The 27,407-nt window shown below is 44.1% G+C and overlaps 1 protein-coding gene and 1 long non-coding RNA gene across 3 annotated transcripts in view; one reads left to right on the forward strand and one right to left on the reverse strand.

Moving 5' to 3' along the window:
* Positions 1 to 18,704, reverse strand: part of LOC100762413 (bifunctional 3'-phosphoadenosine 5'-phosphosulfate synthase 1) — a 70,255-nt gene extending 51,551 nt beyond the window's left edge. For both annotated transcript variants that reach the window (XM_027395725.2, XM_035450540.1), the window contains exons 1-5: positions 18,548 to 18,704; positions 5,287 to 5,401; positions 3,351 to 3,586; positions 2,736 to 2,874; positions 366 to 484 (exon numbers count right to left, since the gene is read on the reverse strand). In XM_027395725.2, coding sequence (XP_027251526.1) covers positions 366 to 484; positions 2,736 to 2,874; positions 3,351 to 3,586; positions 5,287 to 5,401; positions 18,548 to 18,607 — 669 coding nt within the window. In that variant the 5' untranslated portion in view covers positions 18,608 to 18,704. The remainder of the gene's footprint in view (positions 1 to 365; positions 485 to 2,735; positions 2,875 to 3,350; positions 3,587 to 5,286; positions 5,402 to 18,547) is intronic.
* A 1,435-nt stretch (positions 18,705 to 20,139) lies between these two features.
* Positions 20,140 to 23,673, forward strand: LOC118239451. The gene is made up of 2 exons (XR_004771602.1): positions 20,140 to 20,273; positions 23,096 to 23,673. It is a non-coding gene; the product is annotated as an uncharacterized LOC118239451 (long non-coding RNA).
* The last annotated feature ends 3,734 nt before the right edge of the window (positions 23,674 to 27,407 follow it).

Here is a 27,407-nt window from a genome sequence, read left to right on the forward strand (position 1 = left end):
TTCTCTAAATCCAGCCATAAGGGCACCACCAAGTTGAAGCACGTGTGTACAAGTGTGGGCCTATCAACTGTCTAAGGAATTTAAGGACCCTGTGTGCCTCAATGTAAAGAGTCTAACCCCAGGTCATAGCACAGAGGATCACTAGATTTCCACTATTACTAGTGTGGTAAAATCAATGAGAAAACGTGAAGACATTTACAATAACTGGGGTATTTCATTCATTGTTTATACCCCACAATGCTAAAATAGTAGCATGCAGGAAGTTACTGGCTTTTATGAAGAACTTGAAAGATACACTACACAAGTGGGTCATGTTTTTAGAGGCCAGGTTATCGGGCAGTTTTCTTCTCCTAGCTTTCTCTCACCCGTTCCTGGAGAAGCTCCACAACTTGCTGGACACAGTCGTTGACATCACAGGAGTCCGTTTTCAGCACCAGCTCCGGAGCCTCTGGTTTTTCATACTCAGAATCGATCCCAGTGAAGCCTTTAAAGGACAGCAGACAGCAGAGGGGGCAGGGACGTAAAGGGTTATTTCACCTGCACCAGTCTGCACCGAAGCTAAGGTTCACACTGCCCTGTCATGCCTTGATAGAACTGATGCTTCTCTTGAGAGACTTCTAATTAAACCTGACTTCTCCCTTACACATCCAGTCAATTCTCATTATTCATTGCAGCTATGTTCAATAAAGTTGTCACAAACACTAATGAAGTAAACACCGAGTCATGTCTCCTGGGTGAAATACAAGTTCAAGTTCCTGCCAGCCTCAGGTGCCATGCCCATTTCTGTCTGAAGGCAACTTATTGAGCACATTGATTCATTTTCACCGACCGGAGCTGCAGCACAGCTCAGCTAGAATGAAACTAATGCACACCTCCCCTCTGAGGCCTCCCAGCCTCCTTGCAATCAGATATACAGGGCCAGGAAGATGGCTCAGTGAGTAAAGGGGCTTGCCACCAAGCCTAACAACCTGAGTCCTGTAGGGGAAGCTGTAGCCACGCCTACTTAGGGGCTGGCTACAGGTGTGCCTGACCACGCCCTCACAAGCTTTCGAGGGCGTGGTCAGGGGACGTAGGGTGACTGCGAACTGCGTTTTCGCTTTCGGTTTCTCTTTTGGACTTGCTGTACAGACTGCTGCCACACCGGCTGGCTAGGTCTGTAAGTAAGGCTTTTCCCTATTAAATACCCTTATATTTCTACCTGACTCCGTATTGGTAAGTTCCCACTATAGAGTCCAAAGCCTAGGACCCACGTGGTGGAAGGACAGAGCCAACTCCTACAGCTGTCCTCTGGCCTACACACACACACACACACACACACACACACACACACACACACACACACACACGCACGCACGCACGCACATTACACTGATGATAAGTGTAATAAAAGCATAGTAGTGCTACACAGCATTTTCAATACTGGGGGTCATTTTAAATAACATCGCTCAAAACAAAAAATGGAAATGTGAAATAACTAACCTGCTCTCTTGCCCACTGTCATCAATTACTCCAAGCAGGCAGCCTGTTCTCTCTGAGTCAAGAAGCTGCCATCTTAATGGATGAGGGGTATGACAGGCAGTGGCCTCATCAAGGAGCTGAACCCCGAGGAAGGGAGACCTGGCATCAGCTTTGCTCACAAGATTAGACGTCACCAGGGCAGGCAGAATTTGCCTCAGCTGTTTATTCTCAAGCCCAAATACAGAGGAAAAATGGGTAACAAACATTCTCCTTTCCAATTTCCTTTTACCTTCCTGGGCCAAAAACTGAATACCCAAATCTAGAAGTCGGAGCTCCTACAATGGTCCCAGGCTATCTATAGTACCTTGTTAAGCAGGCAAACAAGTTACTTGTATGAATCATCCCTAAAGAATATTCATGGTATAAACTACCTTCTATGTTTTATTAATACAATATGCCCTGTTTCCAGGACTGCCAACAGAATGAACACAACTGGTATCAAACGTGACAAATTTGTAGGACACTGAAACTGTGAGCAGCCCATGAGCCCTAAGTAAAGTGTGCATGTTTTCATGGAACCGGATATGTTAATTCAAACTCAACAGTCTTAAAGAGGATGACTAAAGAGCCATGTCAAATATTGCAACATAAAAATGGCATACTCTCCTTCCATCAAGGTGCTTATACTTCAGGCATTTTTCCCAATAGCTATGGGACACCCTACACTTTCATATCCCAACAAAGACTAGAGGTAATGATGGCTGACAACCTATTTCTAGACACCTAATTATATGAAATGGGTTTCAGCACTACCTCTCAAAGCCCCAGCTCTGTCCTGTGAGCAGAATTCCAACACAGCCAGCAAAGCTCACCGGGGCACAGTCCCAGGTACTGCTGCTAAGCCTGAGAGTGGGAACAGTGTAAGAACCACTTGCCCTCCTCAGCCAGCCCCAAGACATTACTTATTCCCAATTTCTTAGACAAGAGTATCAGTCCTGGGGGCTGGAGAGATGGACCACTGATTAAGAGCCTATAATGATCTTATAAAGGACCAGAGTTCGGTTCCTAGCACCTATGTCAGGTGGCTTTCAACTGCCTGGAACTCTAGCTGCAGAGGATCCAATGCCTCTAGCCTCCACAGGCACCTGTACTGACAGGACAGATACACAGACATAAATACAATTTAATTAAAAAAAATAAAAACAAAAAACCATCAGACCCATACACAAAAGCATGAAATATCTAGACAAAGAGAAACTGAGGAAAATGTTCCTTGCCTTTTATTTCTCCTGCCCGTGCTTTCTTGTAGAGCCCCTTAACATCCCTCTGTTCACAGACATGCAGAGGAGCATCCACAAAAACTTCAAAGAAAGGTAAGCTTGCACCCTCGTGAATCTGCCTGGCATTGTTGCGATCCTTCAGGAAAAAAAGAAAAAAAAAGAAAAGAAAAAAAAAAAAAAACACGTTCAGAAACAATAAGTGATCAATAAAAAGTGAACAATAAAAAGTTGGATGTTACCGACATCAAAGATAAATGAAAAGGACTTTGTACCTGAATTTGTTTATATATGTGTATGTGTGTATTTGCATGTGAGAGAGAGAGAGAGAGAGAGAGAGAGAGAGAGAGAGAGAGAGAAAGTAAGCTTGAAATAATTCACCTAATGGCTTCACCTCACCATACTTCTGGATGTTTAATAACAGGTTTTACACACACTGTATTTATTCAGAAAAAAAATCACAGAATATAATTTTTTTAAGTTATTTGGATTCCAGGGAAATAATAAAGTTGGATTTAGCCTCAAAACACAGGCCAATATTTAACTACGAGCTTCGCCTGATACCACACTTTCAATTATGCAATGTGCACCTAATAGCGGCACAAAGTTACACACCTGCGTGTAAGGAGAAATAAAGCTTGTGATGCACACCAGGCCGGCATCTGCAAACAGCTTCGCAACCTCCGCAATGCGTCGGACATTCTCTTCTCTGTCCTCAGGACTGAAGCCAAGGTTTTTATTGAGACCTTGACGGATGTTGTCACCATCCAAAGTGTAGCAGGGAATGCCATGGCAAACCAGGTACTCCTCCAGTGCCATGCTCACGGTCGTCTTCCCTGCCCCAGACAGTCCTAGAGGGGACAGACCAAACAAATCCCACCTGTGAAGTTAGAACCAGGACTCTAATGACAAAATTAACTGTATCCATTACTCACAGCATGGGGCCTCAGAAACACTCTTGCCCATTGTTTCTTTAAGAGTGGCCTTTGGTGCTGGAGAGATGGCTCAGTGGTTAAGAGCACTGACTGTTCTTCCAGAGGTCCTGAGTTCAATTCCCAGCAACCACATGTTGGCTCATAACCACCTTGAATGAGATCTAGTGCCCTCTGCTGGCATGCAGGCAGAAGACTGTATACGTAATAAATAAATAAAATCTTTAAAAAAAAAAAAAGTGTAGCTTTTTATCTACTCAAAACATCTATAGCATCTACAGTTTATGTTTTGGGGGAACATGGGGTGTTCTTCTTAAGCATTTATCTTTGATAATTTAAATAATCCAGAAATCACCAGTCACCAGTAAGATACAAAAATTATTAACCAATTTTAGTGTCATGGTTGGGTAGGTTTAGTTGCTTTGTCACTGGTGACACTACTGAAAGACACATGCCACATTGTTATAGTCAAATGTCACATTATATATAATAAAGGAAGAAAAGGGAAGGAGAAAAGCCAATGTGGTACCATGAAGCTACCTCCACATTCCAGGATCATGCTGCTCATGGACCACGATAGAACTATCTAGAAGTCAATTCACAATATACTTAATCTGACAAAAAAATCCTAATTTCCATTCACTCTCCTCCCCAATCATGTTTATTCACTAAGTGACTAAGAGAAAGAAAGAAAACGTTTATATTCTAACATTTCACCAACTTGAAGTCCGTAATTACAGATCAAAGACAAGAGAACGATAAGGCAAAAGATGAATATGGAAGTCTAATGTGCCAGTGATCTAAAACAAAATCATGGCAGTACACTGTCACTCAGAAGTGTAAGTGGCCTGCAAAGTAGCAAGAGTGCCTGCCATAGCTTGAATCCACTGGTTTTGGTTGATGTGTTACAATGGTTCTAGGAACTACTACCAACACTTACCAAAAAAGTATCAAAGTACAACCTGGTCTATTAAATGTCTCTAGAAAAAGTAAACTGAAGTGTTTCATGTTCAGGGCATATCCTAGAGAAGCAATCTCTTAAACTGATGGCTATGCAGCATGTGTACATGGGGAGAGCAGTGTGACACCCTGGTATGTGGGTGAACAGCCTCCTGCCAGCCACTGCAGACTGGTTTCTATGCAGCAGTTTATGAATTTGGGAAGGGGGACTCCCTCCATCTGCCACAATGTTACCACAGTGTTTGAGGAAGAAGCCAGAAGAAATCTCCATGGAATGTGGACTTCAGTTTCCTAGGAAAACCAAGCAATGCACCCCCTGCACCTCATGGGAATACTGTCAGTATTCCCACAGAAGGACGTAGCTTGCTTTTGGCACCCCTACCTCATGGTTCCTGCCACTGTCCTTTTGGTGGCTCCTTTGTACACACTGGAATCTATGTACCCACACCCCTGTTCTGCTCCAAGTCACCCACTAAGATCATGTCATTGTTTTGTTGTTGCTGTTGTTTCGACAGTCTTGAAACACAGTCCCAGCTGATCCTGAACTCACTACGTGCCCAGGCTACCTTCAAAGTAGAGGCAATCCCCACCTCAGCCTCCCAAGATCCGGGATTCCAGGCATGCACCACCACACCCACTCATTTCTCTCTTGACCATACCTGTCAGCCAAACTGTGCAACCACGAAAGCCACCTCTGGTCCCCACCACCTGACCTCTCTTGTTCCTGCTGACATGGTGGGCTTGATAGGTGACATTAGTTGCTCTCTGCATCCCCTAGAAAAGGAGAAAAATGAAAAAAGAATTCTGATTCCAACAAGTCCTTTAAAATGTCAACACCTATTCCTTGTAAACATGCAATCAGTATTCTGTGTTGTTGAGAAATAATCTTTTTGTATACTGTGAAGATGTGTCACTCCAATTGGTTTAAAAAAAAAAAAAAAGCTGAGCCAGGCGTTGTTGGTACACACCTTTAATCCCAGCACTCAGAAGGCAGAGGCAGGTGGATCTCTGAGTTCAAGGCCAGCCTAGTCTACAAGAGCTAGTTCCAGAAAAGCTAGGCAAGATTTCCAGGCACAGAGGACGCTGGGAAGAAGAAGGCAGAGACACCAGGGGATGCAGAGCAAGCAGGATGGGCACTACACTGAGGAGATAATAAGGTCACGAGGCAGAAGGTAAGTTAATAGAAATGTGATAATTTAAGTTATAAGAGCCAATTAGAAACAAGCTTAAGCTATCAGCCAAGCTTTCATCGTTAAAAGTAAGTCTCCATGTTATTACTGGGGAGCCGACAGTACCGATGAAAAAGTCCAACTACACTTACTGTATAAGATGTCAAAAGCAAGGACAAGCTAAAACAGGTAACTTTCATTTTCTTTTACACACTTTTATGCTTAGCATTTAGCATTTTACATTTACCAGCCAACTTAATTCTCTCAGCAACCCACGACATGAGTACTCTTACTACTGTAGTTTTATGGAAGACGTTCAACCTGAGAAAAATTATTAAATAACTTGCCCAAGATCTCAGAACTAGGAGTAGAATCTGTTATATTCCAGCCCTCATTTTTTTCACATACTTATTTAGTTAATCACTCAGTCAAGCAGTTATTACTGAGATCCATCTAGTCTGACAAATTAATAGTCTCCACCCTTGATAAGCTTATATTTAACTGGATAATCAAGCCAATAAGATTGTATTATTAGAGAATACTAGGACACATCACATTGAAAAGAAAGCAGAGTGGGGGAGAAGGGAAAGTGTGGGGTGAGGGCTTCCTTCAGTAGAATGATAAAGACCGCAGCCCCAAGGGAGATGGCGGGTCTCATTCACCTGCTTAGGAATAGTCAGTTTTCCCAACAGCACCAACTGAAAACTGACTTCCTGTGTTATGTGCTCCAGGCACCCCTGTCTAAACTCAAGACACGGTGTGTGGGTCTGATTCTGGACTCGCTATTCTGTCCACTCGCTGTGGTTTATATGTGTGCCTGGATCTGTCTCTATAGCTTATAGTAGACTCTAAAGTCAAGTGTGATTATTTCCTGGCAGGTTCTCTTCTACTAAGACAGCTTTGGTGATCTGAGACTTTCTGAATCCTTTATCAATTTTCTAAGTGGTTTTTCTAGCTCTGTGAGAAAAGGAGTTAGTGGAATATTTTTTCTCATGACAATTTTTTTTAGTAATTTCATGCATGCATGCATACAGTGTATTTAGAGCACACCCATCCTCCGACTCCTCACAACTACCACCATCCATCTTCATGGGACCTTCATACAGGTGTGTAAACGGTACTTGGTTCTCAAACCAACTGCCCTCCACCACACCCCTTCCGAAAGTTCCCTTTCTTCCCCCAGGTAACATGGATTCTGCTTTGTTGCTGCCTGGAATCATCACCCTCCCATAAGATCTCTTCCTTCTCTCTTGTGATCCACATTCTAGTTTTGTAAACTATAAACACACACATGCAAACAAATGTGCTTATAATTTTAAACTTAGGTGCAAGAGGAAATATGCAGCATTTAAGACTTTCTTGCTTTACTTAAGATAATGATCTAGTTCCATCCATTTTCCTGCAAATTTAAGAGTGGCATTTTTCTTTGTGGCTGCATAAAATCCCATTGTTTATATGAACAACACTTTGTTAATCCACTCATCTGCTGATGAACACCTAGGCTGGTTCCATTTTCTGGCTATTGCGAATAGTACAACTATACACACAATGTCCAATACCTATGTGGTATCCTGACTCGGGATCTGAAACTCTATAACCAAGAATGCTGTGGTTTGTGTGATATAAGGTGTGCCTGGTGATCAGAAGGCAGAGCTAGCCGGTAGTTAACCACAGAAGCTGGGGGTGGTGGCCCTTGACTAATCCCAGCACTTTGGAGGAGGAGACAGGAAGTGATAAGGTGGGGGAAGACAGGATCTCAGCCTTTTTGGACAGAGGTAGGAAGCAACTGGCAGCTGTTCCTGGTTCTCTGCTCTTCCAGGTTTTTACCCCACTATCTGACTCCTGATTATTTTATTGATTAAGATTAATTTGCTTAACACTTCAGTGTGTTGACTACTTTTGTATCCATTTAATACAACCTGGGGAAGCCTCGACTGAAAAAAATGCCTCACTTTAATACACTGTAGCCACATCTGTAGAGCATTTTGGTTTTTTGTTTTTGTTTTTGTTTTGTTTTTTTCTCTATGTAGCTCTAGAGCCTGTCCTGGCACTGGCTCTGTAGACCAGGCTGGCCTCAAACTCACCTGACTCTGCCTGGGATTAAAGGTGTATGCTACCAATGCCCGGCCTAGAGCATTTTCTTAAATAGTAGCTGGGGGAGATGGGTGTCAGTCCATTGTGAGTGGTACCACAGAGAGTGGCTGTTGGTCCTGGGTTCTATGAGAAAGCTGGCTGAGCATCCCAGTACGCAGCACTCCTCCATGCCTTCTGCATCAGCTCCTGCCTCCAAGACCCTGCCCTGTTTGAGTTCCCGCCCTGACTTCCTTCGACAATGACATGGATACCCTTTCCTCCCCAAGTTGCTTTTGGTCATGGTGTTTCATCACAACAAACAGAAACTCTACACAGCGGTACACCAGTACCATATGGTAGTTCTGTCTTCAGAATGCTGAGGAACCTCCACACTGACTTCCACAGTGAACACACACACTAATGTTCCCACTGTGAATAAGGGTTCCTCTTTATGCAGCCCCTGCCACCGCCGTTCTCACTTCTTTTCTCTTTTTATATTTGGAGGTGGGGGTTTACTTTGGTTTTTTTTTCTTTTTGAAACACTTACTATGAAAGCCCTGGGTGGCCTGAAACTCACTATCTAGACCTGGTCAGTCTCAAATTCAGAGATTTGAATTGCTTCCCAGGTGCTGGGATTTACCGTGAACACCAGCAACCTGTCTGATGCACTGCTAGCAAAGACTGCTCTGTAGGCTCTCCTCAACCCAATCATGTTTCCTTTGCGATGCACAATCTTCATTTTTTACATGTATTTATTTGTGTGTGGGAGTGCAAACATTTGACACTGGGCACAAATGGAGGTTGGAGAACTTTGCAGAAATTGGTTCTCTTTCCCCCACTGTGTAGCTTCCAGGATAAAACTCAGGTCATCAAGCTTGGCACCAAATCCCTTCAACCACTGAGCCATCTTGGCAGCCCATGGAATCCTATTGATACAAACCAGTTTGTCAATTCTTACGATCACTTTCTGTGTACTTTATCTTGAAATGTCTAAGTTTCCTGTAGCAGTTCCAAAGTTCCAGGTCTTCTGTGAAGGTCTCTGAACCATTCTGAACTTACTTTCTGTGAGGTCAGAGAAGGGTCTAGTTCTCCTGTGGAAACAACTGCCAGAGGATATCTTGTTCTTTAATGTATAGTTTTCAGTTTTGTGAAAACTTAGGTGCTGTGACTGGGTTTATCTCTGGGTCTCAATTCTCTTCCACTACTCTACAGATCTGTTTGTGTGTCAGTAGATACACTGTTACTCTGGCTCTGTAATACAATATGAGCTCCGGTGTTGTGACACCTCCAAGCACTACTCCGAGGACAACTTTAGTTAGTTCTGGGTCCTCTGCTTCCCTGTGAACTTTATGGCTGTTTTCTCTAGCTCTGTGAAGAACGTCACTGAGATTCTATAAGGACTGTACTAAACCCCACCTTGCTCTCACTAACACAGCCTCCTTCACAGTACTATTCCTGTCTATCCATGAACCCTCTAGTGTCTTCTTCAGTGTCTTTCTAGAGTTTCACTGTTGAGGACTTTCACCACCTGTTAGATTTACTCCTACCGTTGCTTTGTTTGGGGATACTATTGTGAATACAGATTCCTTACCCCACCCTCCAACGCTCCAATTTCTCTGTGAGTTCTTTCTTTACTTCTTTGAGACAAGGTTTCTCTGTGTAGCCCTGGCTGTCCTGGAGCTCACTCCGTAAACAGGGTAGCCTCGAACCTGGAGATCCACCTGCCTCTGCCTCCAAAATTCTAGGATTAAAGGCCTGTGCCAACACATCCAGCTCCAAGTTCATTACTGATATATACAGAAACACTCCTGGTGTTTCAATGTTGACTTTGCACATTGGTACTTTGCTGAAAATGCCTGCTCTGTTTTCTGATGGAGCCTTTGGGACCTAAGGATTGTGTGGTCTGCAAATAAGAATAATTTGACTTTTTTGTATCTGTATCCCTTTTATTTATTTTTCTTGGCTTACTGCTCTAACTAAGGTTTCAAGCAAAATGCTGAGTAAGACTGGAGAGTGGGTACCTTTGTCTCATTCCAGAATTTACAGGCAACGCTCTCTGTTGTTCTCCACTTAGTAGAATGCTGGACATAGGTCTATTTTATGCTGCTTTCTAATCCCACAGTTCCTAATTTGAGGTCATTTATAACAAAGGGATGCTAGCTTAGTGACAATGGCCTGTTCTGTACTGACTGAGATCACATGGCTCAGATTCTGAAGTCTATATGTCGGTTGCACTTAATGATTCGTGTAAGAACACTGTATCTCTAAAGTGAAAACAACCAGGTCATAGCATGTGAATGTCTTCATATCCTCTTTGATTGAATCTGATAAGAATTTCATTGAGAATGTTTTCATTGGGTTATCAGATAAATCTTCTACAATTTTCTTTCTTGGTTATGCTCTTTCTGATCTTGGATTTGGGGAAACACGAGTCATGGTGCACTTTGCAGGGCTCCAGCCTGTCTTACAGAACATTTGTGGAGCACTAGCTAGCTCTTTTTTAAAGATTGGGCAGTAGTAACTCCAGCTAATCCTAGGCTTTGTTGGGAGGCTTTGTACCACTGCTTTAAGCTTACTGACTATTAACGAGCTGGTAAGCTGTTTATATCTATTTGACTAGCCATCTGAAATACCTATCTGTAGATGAGAGTGGGGTGCCGAATCACCCACTATTGTCCTATCAAGACCTACCTAGCTATGCTTTATGGCTCTGGGTGTGCTTTACCAACAAGTGCACAGCAATGACATGCAGAGCATAGCAACCACCCTGGGAGGGCCTATGGGCCATAACAACCAGTTGACCAATCAACACGGGGCAAACCCTCCAAGCCTGGAGGCACCCCAATCCTGAGCCTGTGCATACCCCTAGACACTCCCCTTATGCTGCCCTACAAAATCTCTATACAGATCTTGGAGCTGTCTTTCCTAGCCATCCGCCAATGGTGGATGGATGAAAGACCAGAGCTAAGGTGGGGTTAACTCATTAAACAACTATAATAAAGCCTCGTGCAATTTGCATCAAAAAAACAAAAAACAAACAAAAAAAGACCTACCTAACTCTAACTCTTTATGCCCATTAGTGTTTGGTGTGTGCATATTAACAAAAGCTGCTGTGGTCAGCCTAACAATGTAGCAAGCTTCTAATCTAGGCTGCAGAATCCCAAATGGTGCCAGGGCAGGGTTGGAGGCCACTTACAGGTGCCAAACTCTACACTGTGGCTGCGGAACTTAACCAGGGCTGGCTTTCACTAGCTGGAGTTCTTTGTTGGTCTATGGCTAAGTCAGGTAGTCATTCCCCCTTGTCCCAAGCAGATGGGGTCTCTCTGCAAGCTGTGTTGCCTGGATCTGGAGAGGGTGATGTACATAACACAAAATCCAGACATCTCCCTGCCTTATGAATTTATCTCTTCTTACTTCTGTGCTGTGCCCACATGCTACAATGCCTCACCTGGCTGCCACGGCTCTTGAAGGCAATTGTGTACAGTGTTGTTAATCTTTTACCAGAGAACAAGCACTTGGAACTTCTGCTATCTTGCTGATGTCTACCAATAACCACATCTCTTATCTTTTTGAGACAGGATATGTACACCAGGCTGGCCATGAACTCCCTAGGTAACCAAGGATGATACTCCTGTCTCCACCTCCCAAACCCTGAGATGATAGATACAAGCCAACACTCTGGATTTTTTTTTACGTGTGGTGTGTGTGTGTGTGTGTGTGTGTGTGTGTGTGTGCTTGTGCCCTGTGTATGTCCTATGTGTGCAGGTACCTGCAGAGACAAGAAGAGAGCATACATCCCCCAGAGCTGGAGTTACAGGCAGCTACAAAACACCCCAGCTATAAAACACCCCACCAAACCTGGGTCCTCCAGAAGAGAACTGAGCTCTCCTAAACAACCAGCCACCTCTCCAGCCTGAGACTATTTTTAAGGAATAAGTTCCCATCCAGAGGTCTACCTCCACACTGGGCTCCAGCGTCCTGCTGTGCGGAGTGCCTGAAGGCAAGGCTGTCTTCCCACTTTCCCTTTCACAAGCAGTGCCGGAAAGGCATCTCCTGCTCAACTGAATTTTACTACTCACTGCCCTGAGGAATGAAATCTGCAGTGGTCAAAGGGACAACCTGGCAATTCTTTTAATAAGCATACCACAAGGGCTACACCCTTCTTTCACAATATCATTGATGGACATATTTCCAATAAAACTGTACTACATAACTGGACTCACGTCTTGGCAGCTGTGCATTTCAAGCCTGAAAGGGTTCCAGACCCAGACACTGGGCTCTGTGGAAAGCAGAGAACCTCTCCTAGAGTGCACTCCCATCCCCCTGCACGGAAGGAAGCTAGGTGTCTGGGGATATCAATGAAGAGTGTGCTACCAGGTATCTGGCCTCTTCGTCAAACCTGTTCCTCTTGCTCATTTTGTTCTGGGATGATTCCAGGTCACTTTGCTCAGAGACAAGGAGAAACCTGATTCTAACGTGTTTTAATTTGTTTTGTTCCTATGAACTATTTCTTGCTTTTTCTATTAAATTGAGCTCAACTGTATAAAAATTACCCAACAAACCATAAACTGCTGAAGTTACGAATGAGAGAAAATATAAGATACATAAAGATTATCTCATTTAATCACTAAAAAGGATCTACCCTGGCCATTCCTTGCCTACTACACTGAAAACGAATCTGGCAAAAAACTATGGTAGTCTGGGTATAAGAAACTTTTTGTTTACATATATTTGATACTTTTCACATTTAAAAATAAATCTGAAGCCAGAAGTGGCAGTAGGATCTGGGGCCTATGAAACCAGACCATCACTGTTACCACTAGTGCTTCTTGCTGAAGGGCTTGAAGACATACCTTCTGTGGGCTATGTCCCTGGTGCCATAATTCCCACTGCCAGAGATTCCCTACTGATACAAGTATCCAGCCCTGTGAGGCCTGAGAACACGGTCCCAGTACTGTCCCTCAGTGCCAGAGACACTGCTGCAACCAACACTCAGCACTCAACATCCATGGCAGCCTCTACCCGTTGCAAAACTACACTACTACAGATTCCACAAACACCCGTGGTCTCCGCCGCTGAGAAAGTCACCAATATTGGTAGGGTAGATTACAGATAAAGAGCTCACAAGAGATAGTAGCTCTGTGCCCCCTCAAAACCAAAACTGAAAAACTCTACCCAATTAATGTTCTATGACACATCCAGGGGAAAACATCTTTCCCTGCTTTTGTGGGACAATTCATAAACTCGGGAGGCAATCATTACACCAGAGACACTGAAATCAGCACATAGACACAAGCACCTACTTATGATACAGGTGCTAGGGGTCTACCCACAGGTCCTCATGCTGCAGAACAAGTGCTCTTAGCCACATCCATCTCCCCAACCAGGGGCTTTATTTTTAGTAACTACTTTTATATCTCTGATTTAATATTTTTTTTCTTTTTCTTAGCCAAAGCAAAGAACAGAAGAAGGCTTCTTCACTTCAGCTTCCATGAGTTTTTAGAGCTAGTAATTTTTGGTTTTTGAAAGCTGCCTCCTGAATGGTAAATGTTTAGCTACAGCCTTGGCCTCTATCCAATAGATGTCAGAAACATCATCACCCCAAACCACAAAAACAACCAAAATACCTCCAGAATTGCCAACCACCCTAAAGGTGGCAAAAATCTCACCCGGCTGAGAATTACTGTGAAAAGAATCATTGTCAAAATTCAAGGTGCTAGAAACAGGTAAGGCACTTACTGACACTCCAAATGCAAAGGAGCAAGCCTGCTAAGAGGAAGGTCAGCACACCTAGACACCCTGCCACGCTGACCAAAAACAAAACTGCCAAACAGTCACTGTCTCTTGCCCTGGGAAGAAAGCAAAAATTCACAAATATGCAAACACATACAGAAGTACAATAAAAATAAAAAATGGACAGTGATCCCAAGGCTAGACCTAGACCTCCAGCAGTCAGAATGTTCTACGCTGTGGTGATCATTAACTACACTTAGAGCACTGGATATGTGGCTAGTACAACTAAGGAACTGAGTTTATTTAACAATAAAGTTGTCACATGAAACGACAGAGACCCTTCTAGTTGTTACCACTATCTTGTTAAACATTAGACAGCTTTCTATTACTACAACAAAATATCAAAGCAGACTCATAGATTCAAGAGTTCCAGGCCATGGACCCTCAGCCCCTCTGCTTTGGGGACTGTTGTAAGGCAAAATCTTGTGATGGTGAGTACATGAGGAACAAGATGCTCACCACATGGCAGCTGGGAAGTGACAGGAAGTGGGCAGGATTCCAACCACCCCTTCAAGAATATCCCCAAAGACCAGACTTCCTCCCACCAGAACCTTTTAAAGGTTCTACCACCTACCAATAGCACATGGGCTAGTAACCAGCCCTTACCACATGGGCCTTTGGAGGGTATTTATGCAAACCCCATTAGGCAGCATTTAAATGCTTCTTGGTAGAATCTGAGCTCTCCCTATCCTCTAGGCACTTCCTGTAGCATCAGCTCCCACACTTGCAGAGTAAGATGACCAGTACCTGTCCCGGCCTAGATGTCTTACGTGTGCCATCTCAGCCTGGATCACTCTGTACCATCTTAGTCTTCCCCCTGCAGACTGGGCCACTGGCCTTCTGTGAAAGGAATCTAACAACACAGAACAGACTGGCAACTGTGAAGTTGGTGAAAGGAAGAATTGTCTTGGTCATTTCTTTGGCTGTTTGTCTCCTAAGCAGAAGGTAAATAAAATCCACCAGAGCAGAATTCCTTTTGACCCTTTTTCCTCTACACACCCAGGATGTACATATACAAAGCAAGTATTAAGTATCTGATTAATTAATAAATAATAACAAGAATAGTGCTCACATTCCAGGTACCGAAGAGCCTTAACTTTTAACTAATTAAACCTCGGTACCTTTAACATATGCATAATTTAGCCTGACGGTGATGGTTGATTAATAACACAGAGAGTTAAGGGAATGTGGTCACGATCTTGCAGATAGTTAAGGGACAGAACTGCAATCTGAATCCTACCATATACAACGTTCATTCCTTTATTTAAAGGGAGCAAAGCCGTACAAGCAGTTCAACCCAGGGGCAAGTGAGTATGTAAGAGGTCCACACAGCAACACACTTAAGGCAAAGTAGCCCAAGGCTCTGAAGGTCCCAGTCTAAGAAGTTGTACACAGCCCAGACAGGAGGGAATACAAAGTGCTAAGGATGTAAGATGCAAAAGGAAGCTGTGCTGAGCTACGGAGGTATGGGAAGAGTCAGGAGAAGAAAACAGAAAACCCAGAAAGATGCTATCTGCCCTTCAGAATCTCATACTGGGTTTCAGATTTGTCTCTGGGAAGAACAGTAACACATACATACTAACATAGACGACCGGCTTGTGCAACCCAGTCCACTACAGAGCTAACCCGAGAAGGACATTCAGCTAGACGTGATTTTACAAAAGGGTGATACCTAAGTCCCAAATGAGTGATCCCAAGTGACACATTACAAAGGGCAGATGGAGACTGACCCCATGGAAGAAAGAAAGGCTGCATCAGCTAAAACCAATATTCATTACATTTCAGGCTGACATACAAGGGGCTTCTGTGGAAAACAGACTCTTGGCTGTTCTTTACTACACCTGTTGGCATATGGTGACATCTGAACAAAGCACTTCCTAGGGCCATGACACTGTTTTCCTATCTCTTGTGGGCCTCCCTGAACCCACTTCCCATTTACCCATTCCCTAGCAAACTACAATCTGCTCTCAATCCATTAATTAACATCCTACTCAAATTAGCCATTAGGTCTTTACTTTTAGCCTAACCTAATTCAATAACTGTAACAATAATGTGCACAGGTCCCAGAGGGCAGATGCAAAATGCCTACCCTAAACTAAGACCCATGAAAAATGCAAAACACCTTCCAAATTCCAATGTAGAAAAAAAGGCAAAACAACAGTAATTTTATACTGATTACAAACAGTACTGAGCTTATGTGTATATTGAAAAAAAACATACTAAATGAAAATATTTGGGCTGTATTAGGCTAAATAAAATATATTATTAACATTTATTTTATATGTTTCAATTATATTAATGTGGTCTTTAGTTTGTTGTTGTTATTGTTACATAGGTGATTCAATTTCTCTTAGACAGAATTACTCCACGAAGTATTTCAACTAAGGTTGTCCTTCAGATACAGGCTTAAAAATCCAATTGACACCTTAATAACTCAGCACCTCAATTGTTTCATTAATAACATAGAGATACTAAGTGTGCTTTTTTTTAGTTCTGGGACAGCAGATGTCTATCATCTTACACAATCAGGGTCCTAACTTTTCAACCATCTTCTCAGGACCATCTTTTGCCATTTATTTCCTTTTCATCACCTCAATCAAGTCTGGTGTCCCCTTTCCTTTCTTTGCTCCTGCTATTCATTGGTTCACACTGGATCAACCAGTAACAAAAAGACCTTAAATAACTCTGCGGCGCCAGGCATGCTTCTAGTCTACCTGATCCTTACTACCAGGCAGTCAGTGCCTGCATTTCTTCTGCAAACCAGTCTTCCTGGACTAGCAATGGGAATATAAACAGTGTACTTTTGCACTTGCACCCATCCCTTAAGTGAAGTGTGTTAGACATTATTCATTCACAGAGAGAAAAGACAAAGTTCAGGAAGTTATAATTTCTAGCTCCATTCAAAATCACCTACAAAATCATCCTATTTAGTCAAACATTTACAGCAAACCCTGCTCCACCCCATCTTTATCTCTGCTCCCCTACAAAAACTCCCTGCAATTGTCAAGCAAGTTTCCACTCAGAGATGTAATGGCTCCCACCCAACTCAGAAATATGAGGTCCTCCATAAAATTTTTAAATCACATGGGGCCAAACTAACTTTGCTTCTAACCTGCAATAAGACTCCTGTCTTGGGCTATGTAACTAAAAAGCAAGCACTAAACCCCACATTTTTTATATCCATGTTTAGTATGGATTGCTACATAAAATACACTCCTATTTAGCAAACAGTGTAATATACAAATGACTTGGGGCTGGAAAGTTAGCTCAGAGGTTAAGAGGACTTGTTCCTGCAGATGGTCTCTGTTCAATTCCCATCACCCACACGGTGGCTCACAACCATCTCTAACTCCAGTCTGAGGGGATCCAACATCCTCTTCTGAACTCATTGGATACCAGGCACACACATGGTGTATATACATACAAGCAGGCAAAACACTCAGACACACAAAAGGATAAAATAATTTTTAAATAAATAAATGACTTATAGATGGTGTTACTGAAATCATTTTTTTCCTTTTTTATTTAGAAACAAGCTTGTTTTACATGTCAATCCCAGTTCCCTCTTCCTTCCTTCCTCCCCTGTCCCCCACCAACCCCTTATCCCACACCCCCTTTCTGCTCCCCAGGGAGGATGAGGCCTTCCATGGGGAATCTTCAAAGTTTGTCATATCATTTGGAGCAGGGCCTAGGCTGAGAGAGTATCCCTCTATGTGGAATGGGCTCCCAAAGTCCATCCGTATACTAGGGATAAATACTGACCCACTGCCAGAGGTCCCACTGAAATTATTTTTAAATACTCCAATTTAATCAACTTACTTCTCTACCCATAAAATACCTGTTGAAATGTTTCACCGCCCTTTCAAGTTCTTTATCTTCTCTACTCATAAAACAATCCTGCAAAGGACACACTGTTACACCCTCAGTCATCTGAGATTCAAAGTAGAGTGACTTCCCTCAAGATCGTCCAACTTACAAATGGCAAGGCTGGGACTAGAACCCAGGCCAGAAGTCCAGGTCTCCTTCCAATATCCTGATCTCCCTTTTTCTCCGCCGCCCCCCCCCCACCTTCTAAGAAGTTAAGGAAAAGAATGAAAGGAGACAGTCTAAGAATTCTTGATCCTGGCGGCAGACATGGTAAATTAATGACTTCAAAAGAACATCTGCCTGAAACAGCTTTTTTCTTCCCCCTGACTTGCCAAGGGCAAGCGATGATTTGCAAGACTGAATTTAAACCTCATGATCCTGTTAGCTGTGGAATAAAAAATTCCATCTAAACCTAAAACCAATGCCTTTGCAGCCTCCAAAGTTGGACCGTCTCCACCTTCGCGCTTACCATCTTAGCTTCTGCAACCAATGAGTGACGACAGAAGGAAAGAACCTTCTGAGGGTACAGGACTTGGCCAACAAGGCCAACTGGCACTCGCTGCTCAATGTTAGAAACCATTCATCTTTCCCCACCTAACTGTCACCAGGAATGGAGTCTTCAAAAGTATGTCTGTGTCAGGCATTCCGGTTTAAAACATTGAGACACAAAGAACCTCAGTTCTGAGCAGTCCCGAGTCATGAATGGCCACATTGTCGGGTCTGCTCTCAGCACACTGCAACTCAGAAATGGAAAGACGTGGACACCGACTCAAACTCGGCCCAAGTGCACCGGCAGAGCCAAGAAAACCAGGACCATGCCGAGGCGCCCTCCTCCGTCTCCACCGCAGCCCTCGGCCTCTCCAGCCTAGGAGACAGCTCCCGCCCGCCGGCCCGGGGCTCGCCTCGGGGGCCGCCGCCGCCTGGGTCCCCGCCCCCGGCTCCCGCAGGATGCACGGGCAGCCCGCGCTTCCCACAGCCGCCCCCGCTCCTCGCGCTCCCGCCCGCGGCCTCCACTCACCCAGTTCTGCGCGTTATTGCTCAGCTTGACTTTCTTGCACAGACTCCCAGGGATCTCCATGGCCGAGAAGCGCCAATGCCCAGCAGCTGAGCGAGCGCCCGGGAGCCGAGCCGGAGCAGAGAGGCCGGAGGCGGGGCCGAGCAGAGAGCAGGGGCGGGGCTTACGCGCCGGGCTCAGGGGCGCGCGCTGACGTGCGCCCTGGAGGGCGCTCGCCTCTGCCAGGGCTCCGCGTCTCTGCGGCGTGGAGGGCGGAGCGAAGCGGGAGGCGCCGGGTCTGACCAATCACCAGGGGCGATGCCTGAAGCTCCGCCTTGACCCGGAGAAGGGGCGTGGCCTGAAGGTTCATGCGGGAACCACCCCTCCGGGTTCTGAGCATGCGTAGTGAGCGAGCAGGCGCAGCGCCTGCAGAGGGGCGTGGGAGGCGCTCTGAGCCGAGACTGTTTGGGGGAAGAAGCTGACGTGGACTCTTGCTGCTGCTGTCTAGCTTTTCTTCCGCTAGCCCAACCTATGGCTTCCACAGCTCAATTTGTGTACTTGTCTACCAGGCCGCCTTCCAAAAATGTTTCCAAAAAAACCCTGCAAAAGGAAGAATGAATTTAGTGAATAGCAGTTTCTCACGTTGCTCATCGCTTTGAGATGCTACTCCGTGCACACTGTTTTAAAAGGAAACTCCCCATCTTTTGACATCAATAGTTTCTCATCCGGGATTGGAAAGTATTTGTAAGGTACCACCTTCGCCACTTAGAGACCCCCACTTCCTATCGGGGCGTTTCTATGCAGTCTTTGCACCACCGACTAGCCCCAAAGGGGCTTCTCTAGTACTTGCTACTCCTAGAGGACTGAAATCCAAGCCCCCGGCAAGCAAGGTAGAATGATCACCTATAGAGGGCATTTTCAACCCCATCTATTCCAAAACCAGTTCATAAAGGAATGGGGCTGGGAGTGGGAGGCCTCCTCCAGGAGTTTAGAGTCCCTCCCGCCCACCCCCATAACTTCCCGCTCCTGTTCCACGGCCACACAAACAGCGGTTCACTCTGCTCTGATAACCACACATAAACATGCACACACCATCATCAACACCTGAGGCTTGGTAGCCTTGCCTCTTGCTAGCCAGTCAGCCTCTATTTGTTCACCCCACTGACACAATCTCAAATTAGTCCCTCCCCGGCATCTAGCGGTAATCATCACACACACACACACACACACACACACACACACACACACACACACACACACGCAACATATTCTACCCTTTACTCCCCTGCTACCCTCTCCATTCCCAATAATGTGTCAGACTAGTACTTATAAAATGCAATTCTGATCTTGTTCCTCCACCACCTAAAATGTCAGTTTCCTTTTAGCTCTATATAGAGGATTCTTAATCAGAGGGTCTGGATGTAGGACTGAATTTCAATACAATTCTAAATTCCGCCAGTAACAGTAACATGAGGCTAAAAGAGGATTCCAAAACAAGGTCAATAATAAACAGAAAAACGTGTGTAAAGGCCGACAGTACATGCTTATGAAAATGTCATAAAGAAAACTTTCTTTTGTATGCACCTGAAAAATAATTATTTTCTTTTTAAAAGATTCCAAGCTTCACAAGAAAAAGAAGGAAAAAAAAAAAAGCACCACCTCTGGAACAATCCACTTCTCAGAGTCTCCATTCCTGTGTGAGGGAAATTCTTCTTAGATACAATCTGAGCCGTGGGAGAACTCCTTGATTGTAAGTTGTTGCTTACTGCTAAGCTTTGTCACATCAAGAATATCACAATTAGAAGACTAATAGGACAACCACGAGAGAAGGAGGCAATGAGTGTGTTTAAGTCCCAGTGTTTCTAAACATAATTTAAGAACTAGCTATCCTTGGGAGATGCTGTTGAAACAACTTTTTGTTTTTGTGTATATGAGTGTTTTGCCAGCACATTCGATTGTGCTCTATATGGGTGACTGATGCCCATAGAGCCCCAAGGAGGGCATCAAATCCCTTGGAACTGGAGTTTTAGACATATAACTGCCATATGGGTTCTGGGAATCGAACCCAGGTTCTCTGGAAGGTCAACAGGTGCTTTTAACTGCTGAGCCAACTCTCCAGCCTGCCAACTGGTTTTTAAACCTCATAAGGGAGGAAAGAAAATATTTGCTCTCCTTTCCCTGTGCTTTCTATGTATCAGGTGTCACTCCAAACTCAGAAACTGCAAAAGTAACAAAGGCTTACTCAGAGCTTGAGGTCGGGAGACAGAGTTCAGATGGTCCTGAATCGTGTTCCGGGGAAGGCAGTGTGAGAGTTTAGTGCAGGTTATTGAGTGCTAAGAAGGAATAGGGGCTATGTGGCTCACAAAGGGTAGACAAAATAATGTAAAATTAGAATAAAACTGTCCATGAAGCAAGAGCCAGATAAACCCTTGATATGGAAATTGCGCCACTGAGCACAAACAACGGTCAAATCGCTGTGGTCACCACAGATATCTGCACGTGACGGAGATGACTAAAACTTGAAAAACGGTGAGTTCTGCTTCCTAATAGGTTCTCCGATCCATTTTTTTTTAAACCTCTTTCAATAGAGCTTTTGTCACAATCTCCCACTTAACTAAAAAGGCACCTGAGAAGTTTCCTTTTGTGTTAATAAAGTATCCTGACCTTAATTCATTCCAATTGTCTGGAAGCCCTATGAAAACTTTGATCATGCCAAGGCTTTTCACTTGGACAGAAGGGAACACAGCCTCCCTCTGGGGCATTACTCCTCGGGCCCTCTTAAGAGGAATTTCCCTGACTCACCAAAGTCTCTGGAGCTTCCTCCATCCCTGTTGTCCTCCTCATGCTCCCAGCTCCATCTCTTTCTCATTCAGGCAAAGTTGAGCTCTACCCTGGCTCCTCCTCCCTGGACAACGGTCTCTACCGTAATAAGTAATAAGCCGCAGCAAGTATAGGTCTTCATTTGTTCTCCCATTGTTGCTGGAGTTTTAAGGCAAATCCCCAGCTCCTATAGCCCCATCAGGTGGGGATCAGCCCTCAGTCTCACCTGTCACAATACATAAGACATAAGTAACACTGAAAAGCAAAGCAGATAAAATCAGTGTGGCACTTTGGGAAGAGGAACACATAAAAGGTTATGGCGACCCAGGTTTTATCTTTAGGATGGTGATATGAGCTCCAAGTTTACATAGAGGAAAAGTTGGAGGCAGGGGAGAAGATGAACATGCAGTTTAGCAATGTGTGGTCTGGGTGATCGTTACCTCAGTTGTGGTAAGGGTAAGGGGGCCAGAAGCAGTTCTTGTTGCCTGAAGGGAAGAATCTGGTACCCATGAGATGATTACTCTGGCTCCAGGGTAGTGTCTACCCATCATAGATAATTTTTACATGTGGAATATGACTGTCCTTTGATGCTTTACTGTTCCATCCTAGATGACTTCAGGTTTAGGACAGTGGCTCTTAACCTTTGTCCCTTCAGCTTTAAAGGAAAATGAGATAGCATTTCAAATGAACATTCCTAGAGTGATTAACATGGCTGCGTGCAGAGATTAAACAGGCTAACCTGTAAAGGGTTCAGACACAAAGTGAAAACAGATATGCTAGGTTTCCAGGCTGCATTTAGTTACCCTGTAGGCCCAAGTGAGGAGCCCATTCCTTTTAGCAAAAGCAGCTTGTAAATGTGTGTTCACTATCCGATGTCACTGCCTTGGCCTAAATTTCCCAGGTCACAATCCATTAACAGAGGCCAAGGCAGAAAGCCAAGGCAGGAACCTGGAGGCAGGAACTAAAGCAGAGGTCATGGAGAAACACTGCTTTCTCTTTGTAGCTTGTTCAGCCTGCTTTCTTGCATAACCCAGAACCACCTGACCAATGGTGACACCTCCCACAGTGAACTAGGCCCCTCCACACCAATCATTAGTCAAGAAGAAAATGCTACCTAGAAACTTGACTACAGGCCAATCTGATTGGAGCTGTTCCTCAATAGAGATTCCCTCTTCCCAGGTATGTCTAGGTTAGTGCCAAAAGCTGAGAAAAACCAATGGGTACAATATGCAAATGTATTTCTTTGCCTCTCAGCTGGGGGGTGGGGGCTCAAAAGAAGTGACATTCAGCAGAACAAGTACCTAACACCCAGATATTTGATTTTCAGTGTTTACAAATAAGAAAATGTTTTCTAATATCATTTCCAATAATAATAATAATAAAAAGATCCAGAACTGCATGGGAAAATGACTGGTTCTGGGAGTGTGGCAGAAACTAAGATGAGCTGAAGCATATTTGGTCAGAAAATAAGAAAAATGCAGGACTAGGGTATAGTTCAGTTGGCAGAGTACTCAGCCAGCGTGCATGAAGCCCTAGATTCAATTTCAGCATTTTGTCAACTGGGCATAACTGCTGCAAAAACCCTTAATCTGGGCACTCAGGATGGGGAGGCAGGAGAATCAGAAATTCAAAGTCACCCATAGCAGAATGAAGACAGGCTGGGGTACAAGAAAAATTGCCAGGAAAAAGAGAGAGAAGTGATGGAAGAGAAAGGAAGAGAAGGATGTTACAATAAGTGCATTAACTCTCAAGGGTCTTTCAAAGGAACCAATGGGAGCCAACTAGGAGAGCTTCCAGTGATCAACAGTGAGAACATTTGAGGAGGAAATAACGTGATGTTGGAGGATCAGGGTGTAAAACAAACACCTGTGAATCTGCTGATACACGCATGTGGCTGAATGAGTTAACAGAGAAGAAGGAAGAAACCTCCCATGCAGAATTTCAAATAGTTGCTGTAGAGTCTGTGAAGACACAGGAGCACAGGACTCTGACCCTTGTTATGGGCTGTGGTTGCTTCCTTCCAAAGAGCACATTATAGAAACAGGAGGAAAGAGCACCTTGGTTGTGATGAAAGCGGCAGAATCTCCCAGAGCCAGGGCAAGTGAACAATGAGTTTACTAGTGTGTAGCCTTCATCCGGTAGAGGAAATGATGCTTGACCTCTGTGACCTTCATCTGCAATCAAATCACTTTCTAAGAATTGTCATATATACTATTAATATGACATATATAATTATAAGTCAGATTTTAAGTAGTGGGATATGCTACAAAATCCCTAGCAAATAGTTCTCAGAATCCTCAAAGCTATCAAAAAAAAAAAAAAAAAAAAAAGAAGAAGAAGAAGAAGAAGAAGAAGAAGAAGAAGAAGAAGAAGAAGAAGAAGAAGAAGAAGAAGAAGCTAGCCCATTCAGAAGAAGGCTAAGAAGACAAGACCAAAAAAGAAAAAGAAAGCAAAAAAGGTAAGGTAATGATCTAGATAGGATTCTGGAACACAATAAGAAACCATCGCTGCCTGGAGAGATGGTTCTGTAGTTAACAGTCCTTGCTGCTCTTCCAGAGACCTCAAGTTCAATGTCCACATGAGGCCGCTAACAACTACCCGTAACTAACTACTCCAGAGGACCCAGTGTCCTCTTCTGACACACACACATATATAAAATATGTATATACACATATACACATAATTTGAAATAACAAAAAAAATCTGGTTTTTTGAGACAGGGTTTCTCTGTATTTCTTTGGAGTCTGTCCTGAAACTCGCTCAGTAGACCAGACTGGCCTGGAACTCACAGAGACCTGCTTGCCTCTGCTTCCGGAGTGCTGGCATTAAAGGCATGCACCCCAACTCCCAGCTAAAAAATCCTGTTTTCAGGTCTTTGTTTTGTTTTTAATTATTTGTTTTATTTGTTGAGGTTATAATATAATTACACCATTTTCCCCTTCTCCTCCCTCTGAACTCTCCCATATATCCCTCCTAGCTATCTTTCAAATTCATGGCCTCTTTTTTCATTAATTGTTGTTACACACGTGTGTGTGTGTGTGTGTGTGTGTGTGTGTGTGTGTGTTCCAAAACACATAAATATATACTCAGTCTGAACAATACTGTGTGTATGTTTTCAGGGCTGATCATTTGGTATTACTTAACCAATTGGTATACTCTTCCCTGGGAGAAACTTTTTTTTGTTTTTTGTTTTTGTTTTCTTTTTTGTTTTTTTGGTTGTTGTTTGTTTGTTTGTTTTTTGTTTGTTTGGTTGTTTGTTTGTTTGTTTGTTTGGTTGGTTGGTTGGTTCGTTGGTTTGGGTTTTTTTGTTTTGTTTTTCAAGACAGGATTTCTCTCTCTGGCTTTGGAGCCTCTCCTGGAACTTGCTCTGTAGACCAGGCTGGCCTCAAACTCACAGAGATTTGGGGGGGGGGGGACTATTTCTACCCATTTCAGCTTTCCTTAGTTGCCTATAGTTCTTTGTGTAGGGGCTTTCCCCTGTCATATTAGCATATCTATTGACGTCATCCTTATCCAGCTCATGTTTAGGCAATCATGAGACTTTGTAGGTGTAGCTTCTGACATGACATTTCTAGAAAACACAATCTCACAGCAAACTTCCTGGTCCTCTGGCTCTTATAGTCTTTGCTCACTCTCTTCTAGAGTGGTTCCTGAGCCTTAGGTGCAGGAATTGTGTTGCAGATATGTAAACACCCCTGCCTACTTATCAGACCAAGGTCATGGGATAAGGCCTCAAAGAATTAAAATCCAGCTGGTTGGAGGGGACACAGCACAACTGAGGCTGTGACAATTTTATTGAGAGCAACCAGGGCCAATGCAGTTGCCAGAATAAAGTGAAGTTTGCAAGTCATTCAGGGTACACAACATTAATATCTAAGACCAATTATCCTGGCAAGTGTTCATGCTTCCTTGACTACTAGGGGAATGTACAGAGAACCACAAAGCAGCCTGAAAGCTTCCCTGCCTGAGGAAGTGAATCAGTCTCTCAGGAACTAGAAGGCACATTGTGTCCCAGTGAAGGGACCAGCTTCCCTTTTGGCAGCCATAACGGCCGAACATGTGCTTCTATGACCTTGTCATAGACACTAGAAAGTCAGATGCCTGCCTCGTGACAAGAAACCAATCAGAAGTTAGCTGGTGGCGCTATGCTTTACGACCCTGGGTGTGCTTTATGGACAAGTGCACAGCAATGACGCACAAAGTATAGCAACCACCCTGGGAGGGCCTATGGGCCATAACAACCAGTTGACCAATCAACACAGGACAAGCCCTCCAAGCCTGGAGGCACACCAATCGTGAGCCTGTGGGTACCCCTAGACACTCCCCTTACGCTGTCCTATAAGATCTCTTGGGAGGCCCTACGAGCTGTCTTTTGCGAGCCATCGGCCATGGGGGATGATGGGTAAAAGACCAGAGCTAACATGGAGTTAACTCGTTAAATTACAATAAAGCCTCGTGCAGTTTGCAGCAAGCTCTCGAATCTGCCTGGTGATTGGGGTGACTGAGAACGTGGCCTGGGACCCCGGATACTTGAGTTTTCGGGGGGGGAGGGGTCTAACATTTGGGGGCTCGTCCGGGATTTGCGACCACCCTTCACCTGAGTGGATTCGATCTTGGAGGTAAGATGATTTGAGCTCACAACCTATATGTTCAATGTTATATGTTTGCTTGTTATGTCTCTTGCTGTTTTGTTGGTTTGGTGCCATGACTTGAATTTGAATTTGCTGTTTTGTTGGTTTAGTGCCATGACTTGAATTTGATCTGAGCCTGCACAGAATTTGTAATTTTTATTTGTAATTTGTACTGGTATTTGGAATTTGTAATTCAGACTTCGAGACCCTGAAGTCCTGCCCTGGACGAAAGTCCGAGGGTTGCTTGAATTGAACTATAGGGTAAGCAGACGTGGGGGCCCAGAAATAGACGTATTTCTGGAACCCTTGGTTCCACCCTGGACGAAAGTCCAAGGGTTGTTTGTAATTTTGGTTTGGGACACCATTTCTTTGCCGAGGTTTGTGTTGTCTAATGTCTGTCCATGTTTCATATTTGTGTTGTCTGTTTGTTAAGCATCTCTTTCTGTCCCTACTGCCTGCGCACATGGCATGCATGGGTCAAGGGTCTTTTCTTGATGCTCTGAGCACGTGGAGCCACCTCAACTGTGATCGGCAGATGTGCCCAGAGGACAGACTGCTGCGCTGAGGACACCCAGGAGGTACGAACGGAGGCCAAGGACTTGGTTCCTCCTCAGTTAGCGGTGATTTAGCCGCTGGGTTCTGCTGGCGCCATTGCAGCACGGGGAGATTGGGTTGGCGTCTGTTCTTTCCTGTCTATTCTGTGTTATCATTGGTTTTCAATTCAGGATCCACCATGCCACTCCCTTTCTATCCCCACCTGCAGGTCTGTGAGGCATGCCAAGTGGGGCTGTTTCTGCCCCAGCTACGGTCCTGCCTACCTCGGGAGTTTCCCTGCTCTGAGGGAACATGGCTGCAAGGCCACCATCTGCCTGGCTGCCCAGCCTTCTCTGTGCTCCACACACATGGTATGCAGGGGGGCTGCAGGGGTCTTTTTCCCCACCCCTGCATTGGCCGAGGGTCTGGGGTTACCAGCAGCACCCCCACCCCAGGTCTCTCTGCCTTGAGCACATGGAGCTCGAGCGTATGAACTTATCTGGCCTGATCCAGACTTCTAAAAAAAAAAAAATTATGGCCTTAAAGTTATTAAGAACTGTAAAAGGGACTTTGATAAAAATTTTTATGTTGACTGAGAAATGAGGAAAAATGTAGGAGACTTAAATAATAAAGAGGGAAAGAAAAAAAGAAAATTTGTCTAAGAATGTCTAAGAAAGTCAGAGAAATGAACTAAAAGTATATAAAAAGGTTATAGAGAGTTAAAGCAAGTTGTCGAAGGTCAGAGAAAAGGCTGTTAAAAAGAGAAAAAATGTAAACTGTGCTATGGTTTCTCATGTCTACAAATAGTAAATTTAAAAAATGGTAATATAAGTTAAAATTTTAACCATATTAAGCTAATTCTGTTTTTTAAAAGTCCTGTTTATTTCTCAAGTAATTTA

This window comes from Cricetulus griseus (genome assembly GCF_003668045.3).
Source record: "Cricetulus griseus strain 17A/GY chromosome 1 unlocalized genomic scaffold, alternate assembly CriGri-PICRH-1.0 chr1_0, whole genome shotgun sequence".
In the NCBI taxonomy this organism is placed as follows: Eukaryota; Metazoa; Chordata; class Mammalia; order Rodentia; family Cricetidae; genus Cricetulus; species Cricetulus griseus.